Below are 16,556 nucleotides of genomic sequence, written 5' to 3'. Positions count from 1 at the left end.
GGGTCCGTAATGCACATTCAGCGCTATTGGCTACTGTGAACGCCAATCAATATCCACGACGAACACCTCCCTAGCTTCCTGTTTTTACAGGAAACGCACAAATGTGGAATCAAATAGCATTCTGCATGGGGACTTTAAAAGCACTGACTGATAAACCATAGAAACGTACATCCTTTATGTAAATAGTGGAGATTAGTTCCATAGAAACTTACATCCTTTATGTAAGTAGTGGAGATTAGTTCCATAGAAATTTACATCCGTTATGTAAGTAGTGGAGATTAGTTCCATAGAAACGTACATCCTTTATGTAAGTAGTGGAGATTAGTTCCATAGAAACGTACATCCTTTATGTAAGTATGGAGATTAGTTCCATAGAAACTTACATCCTTTATGTAAGTAGTGGAGATTAGTTCCATAGAAACTTACATCCTTTATGTAAGTAGTGGAGATTAGTTCCATAGAAACGTACATCCTTTTATTTTTTGGCGTTTTATCGCTTTATTGCTACTGGGCAGTCCAGTAGAGAGAGACAGAGGAGGAATGGGAGACAGAGTGGGGGGAAGACATTCGGCAAATAACGACGGGTTCGGGAGTCGAACCCGGGTCGGCCGTGTCGCGGCTGAGCGCGCTATGTGGTTCGCCACTGGGGCGCCCCTGAAACTTACATCCTTTATGTAAGTAGTGGAGATTAGTTCCATAGAAACGTACATCCTTTATGTAAGTAATGGAGATTAATTCCATAGAAACGTACATCCTTTATGTAAGTAGTGGAGATTAGTTCGCCGTTTCTGTCGATCGCCCCTTCAGCAACAATGATGACGTTGAGTCTCGATCCTTTCATTCGGCTCTGAGAAGGAGAACAGCAGCATACAGTATTATGTGTCAATAATATTATACATGTACAATAATCTACATCTTAACACTTCCAGTGCCGTTCACGTAGAACTACATTTCTGTCGTCCGATCGTTGAGTGCCGGAAACGTAGATCTACGTTTCTGTCACGGTATTTCTTTTATTATCTATTGCCATTCATAATTCAGCGGGGCACCTTGTGCATACTGTTCTGAGTGTGTCTGAGCTGGCAGACGGTATTATACCGCCCTCTAACGCCTTCGGCCAGTAATGCACCCCGTTAGAAACGGGTTGGTTTCTTTTCTCTACCGAGCTTCGGCATGGGGGCGGGTCCTAAACACTCTGGCAAAACACACGCTTGTAGGGGTGGTTTGGACTACTGACCCCGCCCGCCCATTGAAGTGCAATGTCCTACAACGTCGGAGGCACGATCGCTGTGGATAACTGGAATGGCGATGAGATTATTGGATTCTTTTTTTTGCATTACTTCAGAGAGCAGGTAAGCACACCATATATGAAGGCTTGCGTTGATCTGATATTTATTTCTACAGCTATTGAAGCTATCTGTGTTATAGCTGTTTGGCTGTATGCCGTTGGGTTGCAGGAGGGGAGGGGTCGGCGCGCCGGTCTAATTCACATTGCATGCGTGCACGAGGAAGGATAATAGTGATGATCTAGCGTTGATTTCAGGAAGATCCGATAATCAGGCGAAAAAATTACAACGTGTTTATTGAATTACACAAAAACGCTGTTTTCGTGTCTTTTCCCTGGAATTGCTCAGAAGCGGCCGGACTATGTTCATATTCAAAACGGTATAAAACGGAAATGTACGGATGAAAAAAATCTGTTTTTTTGCACGTTGACCAGAAGCAGCTCAATGAGACTCGACGGCGTTATTAGACTCATAGCTATACTATAAAATATAGGTTTAGGTCTACAAAGTACAACTACGTTTACATGGGGTTAATGGACGGCACGGAAGTGGTCACTTCCCGGAAAAGGCGTGGCACTCAATGTGTTAAGGGGGCAGTTCAGCAAAAAACAATGCAGATATATTTTGCACATAATCTCACACACATCCAAACATTTTAAACAGTTTTGCACACATTCATTTATTTGACAGTTATTGAGAGTAAATGAGTTTGAATGCGGCCACCAGTGATGTCATTGGAGACATTGAATGTTGTGGTATTCGCAAGGTATTGTAATTTTTTTCATCTACATAATTTCATGGAGCTGTAATTAACACAATTTTCAGGGTCAAGTGACCTTCAACCAATTAAAAATATAAACGTTACATTACAGGAAATGGCAGTAAACATTCATTTTCAATTATCTGCTAAAAAGATTGAATAGGACAACTTTCTTATGTCGACCGTTTTTCAGTATTTTAAATTTTGAGGAAAATCCACTTTCTGAAATACAGATGTGGAATTTCCTTTCAATGCCTTTTGTTAACAAAAGTTTTTTTCCTCTCCCCCCTGTATCCTCCTTTCCTCTCCCCTCACATGGTCATCCCTCCCCCCTGTATCCTCCTTTCCTCTCCCCTCACCTGGTCCTCCCTCCCCCCTGTATCCTCCTTTCCTCTCCCCTCACATGGTCCTCCCTCCCCCCTGTATCCTCCTTTCCTCTCCCCTCACCTGGTCCTCCCTCCCCCCTGTATCCTCCTTTCCTCTCCCCTCACATGGTCATCCCTCCCCCCTGTATCCTCCTTTCCTCCCCTCACCTGGTCGTCCCTCCCCCCTGTATCCTCCTTTCCTCTCTCCTCACATGGTCATCCCTCCCCCCTGTATCCTCCTTTCCTCTCCCCTCACCTGGTCCTCCCTCCCCCCTGTATCCTCCTTTCCTCTCCCCTCACATGGTCATCCCTCCCCCCTGTATCCTCCTTTCCTCTCCCCTCACCTGGTCCTCCCTCCCCCCTGTATCCTCCTTTCCTCTCCCCTCACATGGTCATCCCTCCCCCCTGTATCCTCCTTTCCTCCCCTCACCTGGTCGTCCCTCCCCCCTGTATCCTCCTTTCCTCTCTCCTCACATGGTCCTCCCTCCCCCCTGTATCCTCCTTTCCTCTCCCCTCACCTGGTCACCCCTCCCCCTGTATCCTCCTTTCCTCTCCCCTCACCTGGTCCTCCCTCCCCCCTGTATCCTCCTTTCCTCTCCCCTCACCTGGTCGTCCCTCCCCCCTGTATCCTCTTTTCCTCTCACCTCACCTGGTCGTCCCTCCCCCCTGTATCCTCCTTTCCTCTCCCCTCACCTGGTCCCCCCGCGTGTATGCCTTCTACAACAGAACTGCATTTCTGCGTTCGAGTTTTGCGCTCTGATTGGCCAGGTCATGTGACATGTGCGCCAATCGTGGGACAGCAAGTTCTGCGCCTATTTCCGGGTCTAACAGCCTGCAAACTACCTGCCGTTCTATCGCCATGCTCTAAGACAAACTCTAACCATAACCAACTTCGAAAGAGTGCCTAAGCTTAACCGTCAGAATAAGGGCAGGCGTTCTATCGCCATGCTCTAAGACAAACTCTAACCTTAACCAACTTCGAAAGAGCGCCTAAGCTTAACCAGTGTAGAAACTTGCGGTCCCACGATTGGGCGTACATGTCACATGACCAGAAATGACCTGGCCAATCAGAGACGCGGAAACGCTGTTCTGTTGTAGAAGGCATTCAGGCGGTCCCCCCTCCCCCTGTATCCTCCTTTCCTCTCCCCTCACCTGGTCGTCCCTCCGCCCTGTATCCTCCTTTCCTCACCCGGTCATCCCTCCCCCCTGTATCCTCCTTTCCTTTCCTCTCCCCTCACCTGGTCCTCCCTCCCCCCTGTATCCTCCTTTCCTCTCCCCTCACCTGGTCCTCCCTCCCCCCTGTATCCTCCTTTCCTCTCCCCTCACCTGGTCCTCCCTCCTCCCTGTATCCTCCTTTCCTCTCCCCTCACCTGGTCGTCCCTCCTCCCTGTATCCTCCTTTCCTCCCCTCACCTGGTCGTCCCTCCCCCTGTATCCTCCTTTCCTCTCCCCTCACCTGGTCGTCCCTCCCCCCTGTATCCTCTTTTCCTCTCCCCTCACCTGGTCATCCCTCCCCCCTGTATCCTCCTTTCCTCTCCCCTCACTCAGATATTTGCCTTCACTCAGGGCAAATATCTGACTTGCAGGGTAAGTTCCAGCCCTGCCCTGTCTTACCCCCTCCAGACGAGCACACATGCGGTCCTCCCAGCCCTCCAGAGGAGGAGCCTCTGGGATAAAGAGCCAGTCCGCTCCGGATGCCAACGCGGAAACCAAGGCCAGATACCTGGATACAGTGTGGTAAGAGAAGAGGACTTGTTTAGTTTACTTCCACTTACATGAAAACACAAACATAATGGAGCCCTGTTTCCTATTTAATGATGTAGTTGAAGGGAAAGAGACCTTTCTCTATCCATGCTGTGCTTCATACTGGCTAACATACTGGTTAACTTCATACTGGATAACATACTGGTTAACTTCATACTGGTTAACATACTGGTTTAACTTCATACTGGTTAACACATACAGGTTAACGTACGGTTATGTCTATAACCATAGTTATATGAGTGTAGTGACGTGCCCCGGCGGGGTTGAACGGTGTCCCACCCGGAAGCCGGCACTTGAGAGCGAGTCGGCCTGGCGGGTGGCAGTATGGACTGATGAGAGTTATACTGCTACAGGATGGAATTTAGCGGCGGCCAGTGTTGTGGCTCAGCTGACTGTTTTTCTGTCCACATTAGCGTCGGGTAGTGGGGCTACAGGACCAGCCGACGCTGAAAACATTTTGCATGTTTTTGGTGTTATAGAGATCTTGAATCAGTCGCAAGCTATAACTGCGGGGAGGATTATGATGCTATCAACGCTTGTTAATAGGCATTTCTGGTTGGAGCAATCTCCTCTTGGGGAAGAAGAAAGGTTTTCTCTCCTCACGGCTCCTTTTTCCACAGAGGGACTCTTTGGTCGTTCTGCGGAGACGCAGGCGGTTGTTGTCCTAGGTCCCACACCGCCTCACGCTATGCAGCCAGAGGTTGGAGCACGGCCTCGTCAGCGACTGTGGCGAGGCCCTCGACAGGCGGCCATGTTTCCCCCGCCAGTGGTACCCTTGGCGGAGAGTCAACAGGGGTCCACAAGGCCGACAGCCTTGGCGGCCAAGGGATCGGCCATGTTGGATGTACTCGGCTTGGAATATACAAGCCGTCGCCATTCTGCCATGAACAGCCCGCTCCTCGATCACTCTTTTCCCCGTCACCAGCGGAAGAGGGGCTCTGATCGTTTTCCTTTGGCTGCGGGCCGTGAACCTTCTTTGAAGCGCATGCGGCCCCACGTTTCGCTTCTCATGGGGACAGGGGCTGACACCCAGTTGATGGCTGAGCCTGGGTCTGTCCGTGAGAATGTTGTGCTGTCACGTGGCTCCCGCGCCACACGTTGTGTGATTGGTGAGCCTGGTGTTACGGCTGCCACTATTTACAGTGGTCAGCAGGGGGACTCGAGGCCTCTTCGTATGAATGCTCAGCACGGGTTACCCCGACCTCGCCTTCGCCAGGTGGGGTATCACGTTGATGCCTCCCACTCCCGCGAGATCGGCAGTGGTCTGCAAAGAAGAGGCGCGCGTGATTTGGGTGGTAGCAATATCACTGCAGGGCTACGGTGTGTAGGAACCCATGGGGTCCTCACGCCTTGCATGTCTGGCTGCGGAACAACTCCTCAGCATGCTCTAGAGGGGTGTTCAGTGGGGGAGCGTGTGTCAATTAGTTTGATGGCAAAGACGGTCACGGCGCTGCAAGTGATGCGCCTGCTCGGTATGATGGCATCTGCTCACGCGGTGGTCCCTCTTGGCCTCCTCTTCATGAGGAGGATACAGAGGTGGTTCTCCAGTATGAGAATAGACTCGGTGAGGGACAAATGGAAACGGTTGACGATTCCTTTGTCAATATGGGGGGATCTTGCCCATTGGAGGAGGCCTGGTATCCTCACCAATGGGGTCCCCATGGGCAGCAGGCGTTCACACGTCACGGTCTTCACCGACGCTTCCCTCACGGGTTGGGGAGGGACGTGTCGGACCAACGCAGTAAGGGGCAGCTGGACGATCCATGCGGTCTACCCTGCACATCAATGTGTTGGAATTGAGGGCGGTCCTCCTGGTCCTCAGACGGCTCGCCCACCTGGTGGTAGGCGAGCACGTTATGGTCAGAACGGACAGTATGACGGCAGCGGCATATATCAACAGGCAGGGTGGAACACGCTCCACCCGTCTGCACCGGGCGGCGGTCGAACTCTGGCTATGGGCATCTCGCAGTCTGCGCAGTCTGACGGCACTCCACATCCCTGGCAAGGAGAATGTGGGCGTGGATATGATGTCTCGGGGCGGTCCTCGTCGCGGCGAGTGGGAACTGCGCCAAGACATAGTCAGGCAGATCTGGGATCGCTTCGGGGAAGCTTCAGTGGATCTGTTTGCGAGCAGACAGTCTCACAAGTGCCCCTTGTGGTTCTCGGTCAGTCAGGAAGACAATCCTCCCTTGGGGGTGGATGCCTTCTCGATGTATCCATGGCCACCCGGGCTTCTGTACGCCTGTTGAGTCAGTTGTTGGAGCGGGTACGGAGGGAGCGCAGGATCGTGATCCTGGTTGCGCCGGACCGGGGCACAGCTGTGTGGTTCCCGGTCCTGATCCAGCTACTGGTAGCCCCGCCGTGGCCTGTTCCTTGGTCGGCGAGGGCCCTCTCTCAAATGCACGGGTCGCTGTTTCAGCCCCCGGTGATGCGCCAACCTCTGATGGTTTGGCTGGTGAGAGGGTGAGTCTGGAGAGGATGGACCCTTCTGTGGTTGACACCATCCGGAATGCGCGTGCTCCCTCCACTATCGCGCTTTACGCGGGTAGGTGGCGTATGTTCCAAGAGTGGTGTAAGGCGGGGGGCAGGGACCCGGTGTCCTGCCCCCTGGATGCTGTCCTTATTTTCCTTCAGTCTCTCCTTGATAGACTGTCGGCTTCGACGGTGAGGGTATATGCGGCGGCTATATCCTCTTATCATGAGGGGTTTGAGGGTGTTGTATTGTTCAGCCACCCTCTTGTGAAGCGTTTCCTGCTTGGCGTTCGACGCCTTAAGCTGGTGAAACGCTCTTTGGCTCCGAGCTGGGATCTTCAATTGGTCCTCGGTCGGTTGTCCTTGGCCCCGTTTGAGCCTCTTGAGCAAGCGCCGTTGGAACAGCTGTCGTTCAAGACTGCGTTCTTGCTGGCCATCACCTCCGCTAAACGCGTGGGTGAGCTTTGTGCTCTCTCGGTGCGGCCCGAGTGTCTGTCTATTCGTTCCGATAGCGGTGCCACTCTGCGGCCTAATCCAGCCTTCGTGCCAAAAAATATCCGGAGTTCTTTCCGCTCCAGGGATATTATGGTTCAGGCGTTTCATCCGCCTCCTCACGCTAGTGAGTTGGAGGCGGGCCTCCACCTGTCATGTCCGGTCCGGGCTTTGGGGATTTACCTCAGCCGTACTCAGGGCCTCAGGGCTACCGATCAGCTCTTTGTCTGTTACGGTGGCTCTCGTGCTGGTAAGGCACTGTCGAAACAGCGCATGTCCCATTGGTTGTGCGAGGGCATTGCCCTTTGCTACACGTTGGCCGGGCTGGCTCCCCCTGGGGGTGTCAGGGTGCACTCCACTCGTGGGGTGGCGGCCTCTGCCACCCTACTGGGTGGGGCCTCGGTGGAGGACATCTGTGCTGCGGCTTCATGGTCCTCACCGGGTCCCTTCGTAAGGTTTTACCTCATGGACATGACCGGGGGTTCTGTCTCCCAGGCGGTTCTGAGGTCTGGGACCTCTCCTGCTTCCCGTCCTTTGGTGGGGTAGCAGGAGTGCGTGGGTGTGGGCCACAATGTGTTGTGTCACATGTGGTTCCGCCTGTGCTGTGCGTTCAAGAGGTTCTAGTTCCCTCTTGTTCGCACTCGGGTGGAGTTGACTGCCGCCCCCTCTTCATTAGGAAGGATGGGGTGACGGGACTCCCCTCCCCCCTGATGTGGGCTTTCGGGTCCTCAGGGGGTGCATTTGTCGGTCCTCGCGTCTGCTCTGTCTCCATATCTCGATGGCGAAGAGCAGGACGCGATTCGCCAGTACGACTAATATAACGAGTTATATGAGTACTGGCTGAGCGTCCTGCTCTTAGCTTGCCCTGAGGTCCCTTGGGGAAACTTTTCTTTGGAAACGTTTTTTTCCGAGGAAGAGCGAGTGGCGACCACGCCTAGTGCTATATAGTACGTCACTAGGGCGGGGCCTGGCAGGTGCTGGGTGTATTGTTTTTTTATTCGTTGATGGAGTACACTAGGTACTGGAGATGAGGTATATCTCGATGGCGAAGAGCAGGACGCTCAGCCAGTACTCATATAACTAGGTCTAGGTTATATACATAACCTATCGTTCTCTCTTCCACTCCTCTCCTATCTCGCCCCTCTTCTCTTCCTCCTCCCTCTTTCCTTCTCTTCCTCCTCCCTCTTTCCTTCTGTCCCTTCCTGGCTCCTCGCCCTCTCTACTCCTCTTCCTCCTCTCTACAGTCTGAAGATCAGTGAATGGTCATGATCAACGATTTTTCAAAAATGTCTCACCCCAAATGTTCCTATTATTAGTATCATTTATTTAACGAAAAAAAAATTAAATCACAAAATAGTTAAAAGTAGAACAAGACTAGACTGGTCATGTCAACTAGTATAGAAGTAATGGCACAGCCTAATGTAGTTAGCTAGCAATGCAAGCTAGTTAGTTAGCAAGCTGAATGTTGGCTAGCAAGTTTGTACTGCATGTGCTTGCTAACCATCATTAATTAATCCAAATTCAAAACAAACCCCCCTAAATGTGGTGAATAACACGGTTTTAGGAAAAGTCAATGAGTGAAATAGTACATATGGGGATCAAACATAGTTCTAGTATTCTAGTAAAAGCAAGGTAAAAATTACCTCAACAATTCTAGTGTAAGCTGCTAGCTAGCAAGATTGCACTGCTTACTAACTAACGTTGATACACCCAGGTTTGCCACACAATTAAAACACAGCTACTTGCATAAGAAGTTTCACTGTAGATGTCAAGGCTCCTGTGTTGGCTGGGAAATGCATGTATTTGACCGTTCTATTGAGATTGCGAGTAACGGTTCTAACTTCTCGTTATTATTCCGGAAGTCCACCAATCCGAAACTATACTTTTAAAGTCCATATCACCAGGTTGCCTGCATCAATTCCAACATCCAATATACCAGATATGATGCCAAGAGCATGCTCTACAACACGGGATCATCCATTTCTATCTACACTAAAAGCTGTTCACATGTAAAAGGGTTTTTATATCATTTGATTACTATTTTACACATCATCCAATAACATTTTCCAGGACAACTGTTTCAATTTCCATGTAAGTGTTCACTTTTGCTCAGTTTCCATGACTTTTCCATACCTGGAAAATGAAAAAATAAATTCCATGTTTTCCAGGTACCGTGGGAACCCTGTCAATACACATACAACAGAGCAGAACTTCTTTTTAAGTTCTACTCACCTTGACAATAACAGAGGTCCACAACACGGAGCCTGAAAATAACTCACGAAAGTCTCACAACCAATAGAAACGCGCCCAGTGTCATACTCTATGTCGGGGGGAATTCCGTGGCCCACCGCCCAATATGGCGTGGGACCAGGAAACTCCACCCCCCCCTCCCTACCCTGTGACGCGCTGATCCAGCAACATGGCAAGAAGCCCGAATGACAGGAGGCCCAACCCCCTGACCAATCAGAAAAAGGGGAGGGAGGTTTTATCAGTTCACCCCCTCATGACCCCTCACCCCTGATACGATGCAATGACAAAGCAGAGCCATGACACCAGTCATAGCGTGCTACATGAAGCACCTGTACACCTGTCAAGGTAACAGCTTCACATAGACTCATGTGCGAACCTGCCACCTGAATTTTTACACCTTTTCCTAAAGGAAGAAAAACATAGACCAAGAGAGGGCCCCTTTACGGGCCCTGGTACAAGAGCTTACACATGTAACTTCTGTAGGCCAACACCTAACCCAGTTGTGGATCTTAACGACACACACAACCCTCCATCACAACAAAAAAGGCAAAAGTACACTCTCACTACCGTAAGAGGAACGCCGTTTTTCATAACGAGAGAAGACACAAGTCCTCGATTAAGTACTGGCCACAGGCCTTGCTAAGTCCACATGACAGTGACCAAACAATCTTCAGAAAAAAATTGCCTCTCTAAGCAGGAGCACAACCCCAGCAGAAGCTGAGGGGTTACACCGTATCCCCACAAACATAGTGAAACAATATATTGTAAACAAAATCATGTTTGAGGGGAGGGGGGGGGGGGGGGGGGGGCCAGGGGAAAACCGGGGGAAAAAACCACCCCTCGCCACCTTACCCGATACGACTCGTTTGAACAGGTACAGCCCTGTTAATATGTGAAACTCGCCACCTGTTTATTGTCATCACAAGCTGAGAGAGGAACTCACCCCTCGATCACATGCCACTATGCATAGCTTTGCAGGGTTTTTAACCCAGCCAGTTGTGAGCTCAGCTACGTTGCCTAACGTTACATGAACACACAACCTCTCATCATACAACAAAACCAGTACATTTTTACACACGTAAAAAACAACGCCGTTTTCTAGGTAGAGAGAAAGCTATATCAGCGATCAAGACAATTCACACACAACACATGTCGCATCCCCAAATGTAGTGAAGCAACATAAGGTTTTGGAATAAACATCGTTATTACAAAACATTCGGAATGGGGAAGTAAGGAAGAGGGGGGAAGTGTCCAATGGACCCTTACCTGCACCAATGAACGCAGGCTGAGAGGACCGCAACAGGCTGGTCTCCGTTGACGAAGGCCCTCGCTGGCGGGGCAAAAGAAGCTAAGGCCGAAGCGAGGCTCCGGCGAAACGCCCCCCCTCCAACAGCCGATCATGGTGCAGGGCCTAACAGCTAACTCCAGGCTAACTGGTAGCATCAGGCTAACGTTCCCAGCCGAGCGAGCGTACAGAGCTAGCGTCGTAGCTAACAGCTAACTGGCTAACAGGTAGCTCAACCCAGCTAGAACGCAAGCTAAGCAGCTACCACCGAAACTGCACAACGTGAGAACACAATATAGGCCAACACTTCAGACAGCCGCTGTCTGTCCCTCTCCTCATCCGAAGAGAGAAGAGGAAAAGAAGTCAACACAGTCTTCAGAACGGTGATTATCAGACACAGCGGTGCCGGCACAATTCCCTCATGGGCTGCAGCCGACTTGAGCGTGGAGACATTCCTATAACGAAACACCAAACCCACCTCCCTCGCGCCGGGTAACTTTCATCTTGAAAGGCGGGGCCTCGCACGGTGACAGAGAGTATACGTTTGTCCAGAGATCCGGGGGATTGAACTGCAGATTCGGATACAGTCCCAGGCAATAGAGCTCCCGATGAGGAGCTCATGTAGCGTGGGCGTCAAACCAGAACCCTCTCCACGCCGCTAAGAGGCAGCAAAAAAGGGTACCAGCCTGGAGCCGGCTTACGTAAGTCGTGTAGCCATTCCGCCCATAGCAACACAACTGGCGCTCGCATATCAAAACCATCACCCACCCGGAGAGGCAGCTAGCTCTCACACAGCCGAGCGCCTCTCAAGCAAAGTCCAACTGCAGAGCGGAGGTAATACCTGTCCAACTGCAGAGCTGGAGGAATTCCGGTGGGGATTAGGCCAGCAACGCGAGCCCCTAATACGAAAATGCCGGTGGAGGTCAGAATGATCATCATCTTCTAGACACCCCGGTGGCGAAGACATTATGTTTTTCCTCGAAAATAGTGAGAGAGAAAATAAAGATATAATGTCAACGCAGCTCCTTCATCGTAGCTCCTCTTCAACATTTCACTAATCTCAAAGTGGTGTATACAGACACTCGCCGTGGTGAAAACAAGGAATGAGCTGTTAGTATGGCCATAGATATGGGGACAATGCACCCCCTGAGGACCCAAAAGCCCACATCAGGGGGGAGGGGAGTCCCGTCACCCCTCCTCCCTAGTGAAGAGGGGGCGGCAGCCAACTCCACCCAAGTGCGAAAAAGAGGGAACCAGAACCTCCTAAACGCACAGCACAGGCGGGACCACGTGTGACACAACACATTGTGGTCCACACCCACACACCCCTGCTACCCCACCGAGAGACGGGAAGCAGGAGAGGTTCCAGACCTCAGAACCGCCTGGGAGACAGAACCCCCGGTCATGTCCATGAGGTAAAACCTTACGAAGGGACCCGGTGAGGACCATGAAGCCGCAGCACAGATGTCCTCCACCGAGGCCCCACCTAACAGGGCGGCAGAGGACGCCACCCCACGAGTGGAGTGCGCCCTGACACCCCCAGGGGGGGCCAGCCCAGCCAACGTGAAGCAAAGGGCAATGCCCTCACACAACCAATGGGACAGGCGCTTTTTCGACAGTGCCTTACCAGCGTGAGAGCCACCGTAACAGATAAAAAGCTGATCGGTAGCTCTGAGGCCCTGAGTACGGCTGAGGTAAATCCCCAAAGCCCGGACCGGACATGACAGGTGAAGGCTCGCCTCTAACTCACTAGCGTGAGGAGGCGGATGAAAACGCCTGAACCACAATATCCCCGGAGCAAAAGAGCTTCGGATATTTTTTGGCACGAAGATTGGGTTAGGCCTCAGAGTGGCACCGCTATCGAAACGAATAGACAGACACTCAGGCCGCACCGAGAGAGCACAGAGCTTACCCACACGCTTAGCGGAGGTGATGGCCAGCAGGAACGCAGTCCCAAAGGCCTTGCTCAAGAGGCTCAAACGAGGCCTCGGACAACCGACGAGGACCAATTGAAGATCCCAACTCGGAGCCAGAGAACGTTTCACCGGCTTAAGGCGCAGAGCGCCAAGCAGTAAACGCTTCACAAGAGGGTGGCCTTACACCACTCTTGGAAAATACGCCACCTACCCGCGTAACCCGCGATAGTGGAGAGAGCATGCGCGTTCCGGATGGTGTCAATACCTTACTGCACCTGGTATTCCCAGGCGGTCTCCCATCCAAATACTAACCAGGCTCGAACCTGCTTAGCTTCCGAAATCGGACGAGATCAGGCGTGTTCAGGTTGGTATGGCCGTAAGCCAGAAGGATCCATCCTCTCCAGACTCACCCTCAGCGGCTGGCCCAGCACAGGGAAATAACACAGAGACCCGTGCGCTTGAGAGAGGGCCCGCGATGACCAAGGAACAGGCCACGATGGGGCTCCAAGAGCTGGATCAGGACCGGGAACCACACAGCTGCACCCCGGTCCGGCGCAATCAGGATCAAGGTCCTGCGCTCCTCAACGTACCCGCCCCAACAACTGACCCAACAGATGTATGGGGGGAAAGAATCCCAGGCGGCCACGGCATCGGTCCCAGACGTGCCTGACTATGTCCGGACGTAATCCCCACTCGTCAGGGTGAGGACCGTCCCGCGACATCACACCTGTACCCACATTCACCCTGCCGGGGATGTGGACAGCCCTCAGGCTGCGCAGATGGAGAACGCCCATAGCCAGCCGCCCGGTGCAGACGGGGGGAGCGTACTCCTCCCTGTCTGTCGATATACGACGCCGATGTCGTATTGTCCGTCCTGATCAAACACCGTTTGAGGACCAGAAGGACCGCCTTCAATACCAACACATTGAACGTAGCGCAGACCGGGCAGCATGGCTTGCCAGCTGCCCCCTACTGCGTTGGCCCGACGCGTCTCCAGCGAGGGAGGAGTCTGTGAAAAACGTGACGTGTGACAGCCTACTGCCCATAGGGACCCCCCTGGTGAGGACCCCAGGCCCTCCCCAGGGGGCAAGGTCCCCCAGTACTGACACGGGAACCTTAGCCGCTTCCACTTGCCTCTCACCGGGTATATTTCCATACTGGAAAAAACCACCTCCATAACCTCCTCCTGGGGTGAAGAAGAGGCCAAAAGGGACCACGGAATGAGCAGATGCCATCATACCGAGCAGGCGTATCACGGACAGCGCCGTAACCGTCCTAGGATGGAACCTCCCGAGCGTGTCGACAACACGCTCTGAGAGGGATGCCCATAACACTCCACCCGTTGACTGGGAAGAGGAGTACTCTACTTCCAGTCTACAGCAAACCCCAGGCTGGTAGGAAACCTGCCTGGTATGAGACCTGACGATCCACCTTGACCGCCAAGGACCAGAACGTCGTCAGGGCAGAATACACTTCGTAACCCCTGACGACGCAGAGGCCCCAGTGCGGCCTCCACGCACTTGGTGAAGATGCGGGGAGCCAGAGAAAAGCTGAACGGCAGCCTCTGGTACTCATACGCTAAACCCTGTAAAGGAAGAGTAGGTAAGCCCTAGGATGGAAGATCGTGGATGCGAATACGCATCCTACAGGTCTATGGAGGAGAACCAGGCCCCCACCTGACAGTGTTCAACAGGTAGGAGACGATGCAAAAAATGCTGAACCTTCCCATGGGACAGGTCCAGCATGGGTCTGACACCCCCCCCTCCCGATTTCTCGGGCACCAGAGAATACCGGGAGGAAAACGCCACGATGATGGCTTGCTTCGTCCACAGATTGGTTCTCGTTGACCAGAGCTGTCACTGCTGGTGACCCTGACAATAGGGTCTGTACCAAACCCGAAAACGGGTGGGGTTGTGTAAACACAAGTCCCCGCCTCAGCGTTCTCTCCATCCACCTCGACATATGGTACTGCTGTAGCCATATGTGATGATACTCCCAACGCACCCGCCGCCATTTGGCGCAGGTCCGCTAGGAACTGTAGACAGGCGGCCCGGTCCCACCCGCTGTGCGTAGCCAACACTGGACCCGTGCGAGCAGAGCGTTCCGTGGAGTCGGGACATCTGACTCTGACACTACCCACGAGGCAATCGCACCCAAGGGGGAATCCCGACAGAAAGGGCCGGTTTGATACGGGGGAAGCTGACATCAGTCTAGGTGACAAAAGCTCCCCCACTGAACACCCCTCCAGAACATGCTGAGGAGTTGTTCTGCAGCCGGACATGCAAGGTGTGAGGCCCCCATGGGTTCCTACACACCGTAGCCCTGCAGTGATATTACTACCACCCAAATCACGCGCGCCTGCGAGACCACTGCCAATCTTTCAGGAGTGGGAGGCACCAACATGATACCCGGCCTGGCGAAGGCGAGGTCGGGGAAGCCCGCATTGTGTGCCTCAAAAAGGTCTCGAGCCCCCCTGCTGACAACACTTGTAGTTGACAGACGTAACACCAGGCTCAACCAAACACAGCTTATGGTGTGGGAGCCGCTTGACAGCACAACATTCTCACGGACAGACCCAGGCTCAGCCATCAACTGGGTGTCAGCCCCTGTCCCCATGAGAAGCGAAACGTGGGGCCGCATGCGCTTCCCTCGGCCGCCAAGGCTGTCCCTTGTGGACACCTGTTGACTCAACGCCCAGGATACCTCTGGCGGGGGAAACATGGCCGCCTGGCGAGGGTCTCGCCATAGCCGCTGACGAGGCCGTGCTCTCACCTCTGGCTGCGCGGCGTGAGGCGGTGTGGGGCCTAGGACAAATACCGCCCGCGCTCCAGTGGAAGACCAAGATCCTCTGCGGAGAGGGGAGCCCTGAGGAGGGAACCTCCCTGCGGTTATAGCTTGCGGCTAGGTCAAAGCTAATAACGTCAACAACCTCGCGATGTTTCGACGTCGGCTGGCCCTCATGGCCCCGCCACCAGACACCATTTTTGACAGAAAAAACAGCAAGTCGAACACAGTTACTAATCGCTGCCAATTCCATACCGTGGCGGTACAGGCTTTAACAGCCCACCAGCCACTCGCCGGGCCGACCCACCTCATGGCGTTGGCCAGGCGGGGCACTGTTTCAACATGTCAAAAGCAAAGGACTGATGCTAAACACGGAGTACCAGTGGTGGTTGCAACCAGCAACCTCCACTGTGGTGTGCACCATGAAGGGGTTAATGAATAAATGAACTAAACACCACCAATATACTGTAGAATGAGCTAGCCCATACACACAACGTTAAGGGGATGCGGACCAGAGAACCAGTCCCGCATTCATTCATAATATTCACAAACAGCACACCAGCCCTAGACCTCAGCCCATTTACCCATGAAAAGGTAAACAAAGCCCCCCCCGCAATACTCCCGCAGTAGACACCGATTGACCGTCAGCATGAATAGTCAAGAGGAGGGAAGACTGTAGTGTAGACAGACATTCCCTCAGCGGGGAGACAAACATAAACAGTAGCCCAGCATAGCATAGCGTTAGCCGCGCGCTCCAGGGTAACGGAGAAAACAACAGCGTTTCCCCAGACATCCTGCCCCTGGCGCCAATACACAACTCGGTTGTCTCCCGGGACAACTCGAGCAATATCACCAACGCCAGCATTGTCATGCCTAGTGACATCCCACAGCGGGGAACAGTAGAACAGTGACCCAGCATTATAGCGTTAGCATTAGCAGCGCGCCCCAAGATCACCTGGAAAACGTCCAACTCAGAGGGACATTTACCAAGATATCCTGCCCCTGGCGCCGACACACAACTCTGTTGTACAAAACAACCAGCAGCATTACTAACACCAGCGTTAATGCCTGATGACACAGAGCCTACCTGTGTACGAGTCGGCTCGATAGCCAACCTCGCACGCTGTCCCTCGATCTGCTGCCACAAGACGAGGAAACACCAGGACAGACCCGACGTGTCGTT

At 52.8% G+C, this 16,556-nt stretch overlaps 1 protein-coding gene across 1 annotated transcript in view; it reads right to left on the bottom strand.

Annotated features, from left to right (window-relative positions):
- The window catches only part of pfkla (phosphofructokinase, liver a), an 88,598-nt gene that overhangs the window by 28,205 nt on the left and 43,837 nt on the right, over positions 1–16,556 (bottom strand). Inside the window, exons 7-8 of the mRNA XM_084314963.1 lie at positions 4,025–4,133; positions 752–847 (exon numbers count right to left, since the gene is read on the bottom strand). Of these exons, the coding sequence (XP_084171089.1) occupies positions 752–847; positions 4,025–4,133 (205 nt within the window). The remainder of the gene's footprint in view (positions 1–751; positions 848–4,024; positions 4,134–16,556) is intronic.

The sequence above is a fragment of the Notolepis coatsorum genome, assembly GCF_963971535.1.
Source record: "Notolepis coatsorum genome assembly, chromosome: 5".
NCBI lineage: Eukaryota > Metazoa > Chordata > Actinopteri > Aulopiformes > Paralepididae > Notolepis > Notolepis coatsorum.
This window is presented reverse-complemented; position numbering and strand designations above follow the sequence as displayed.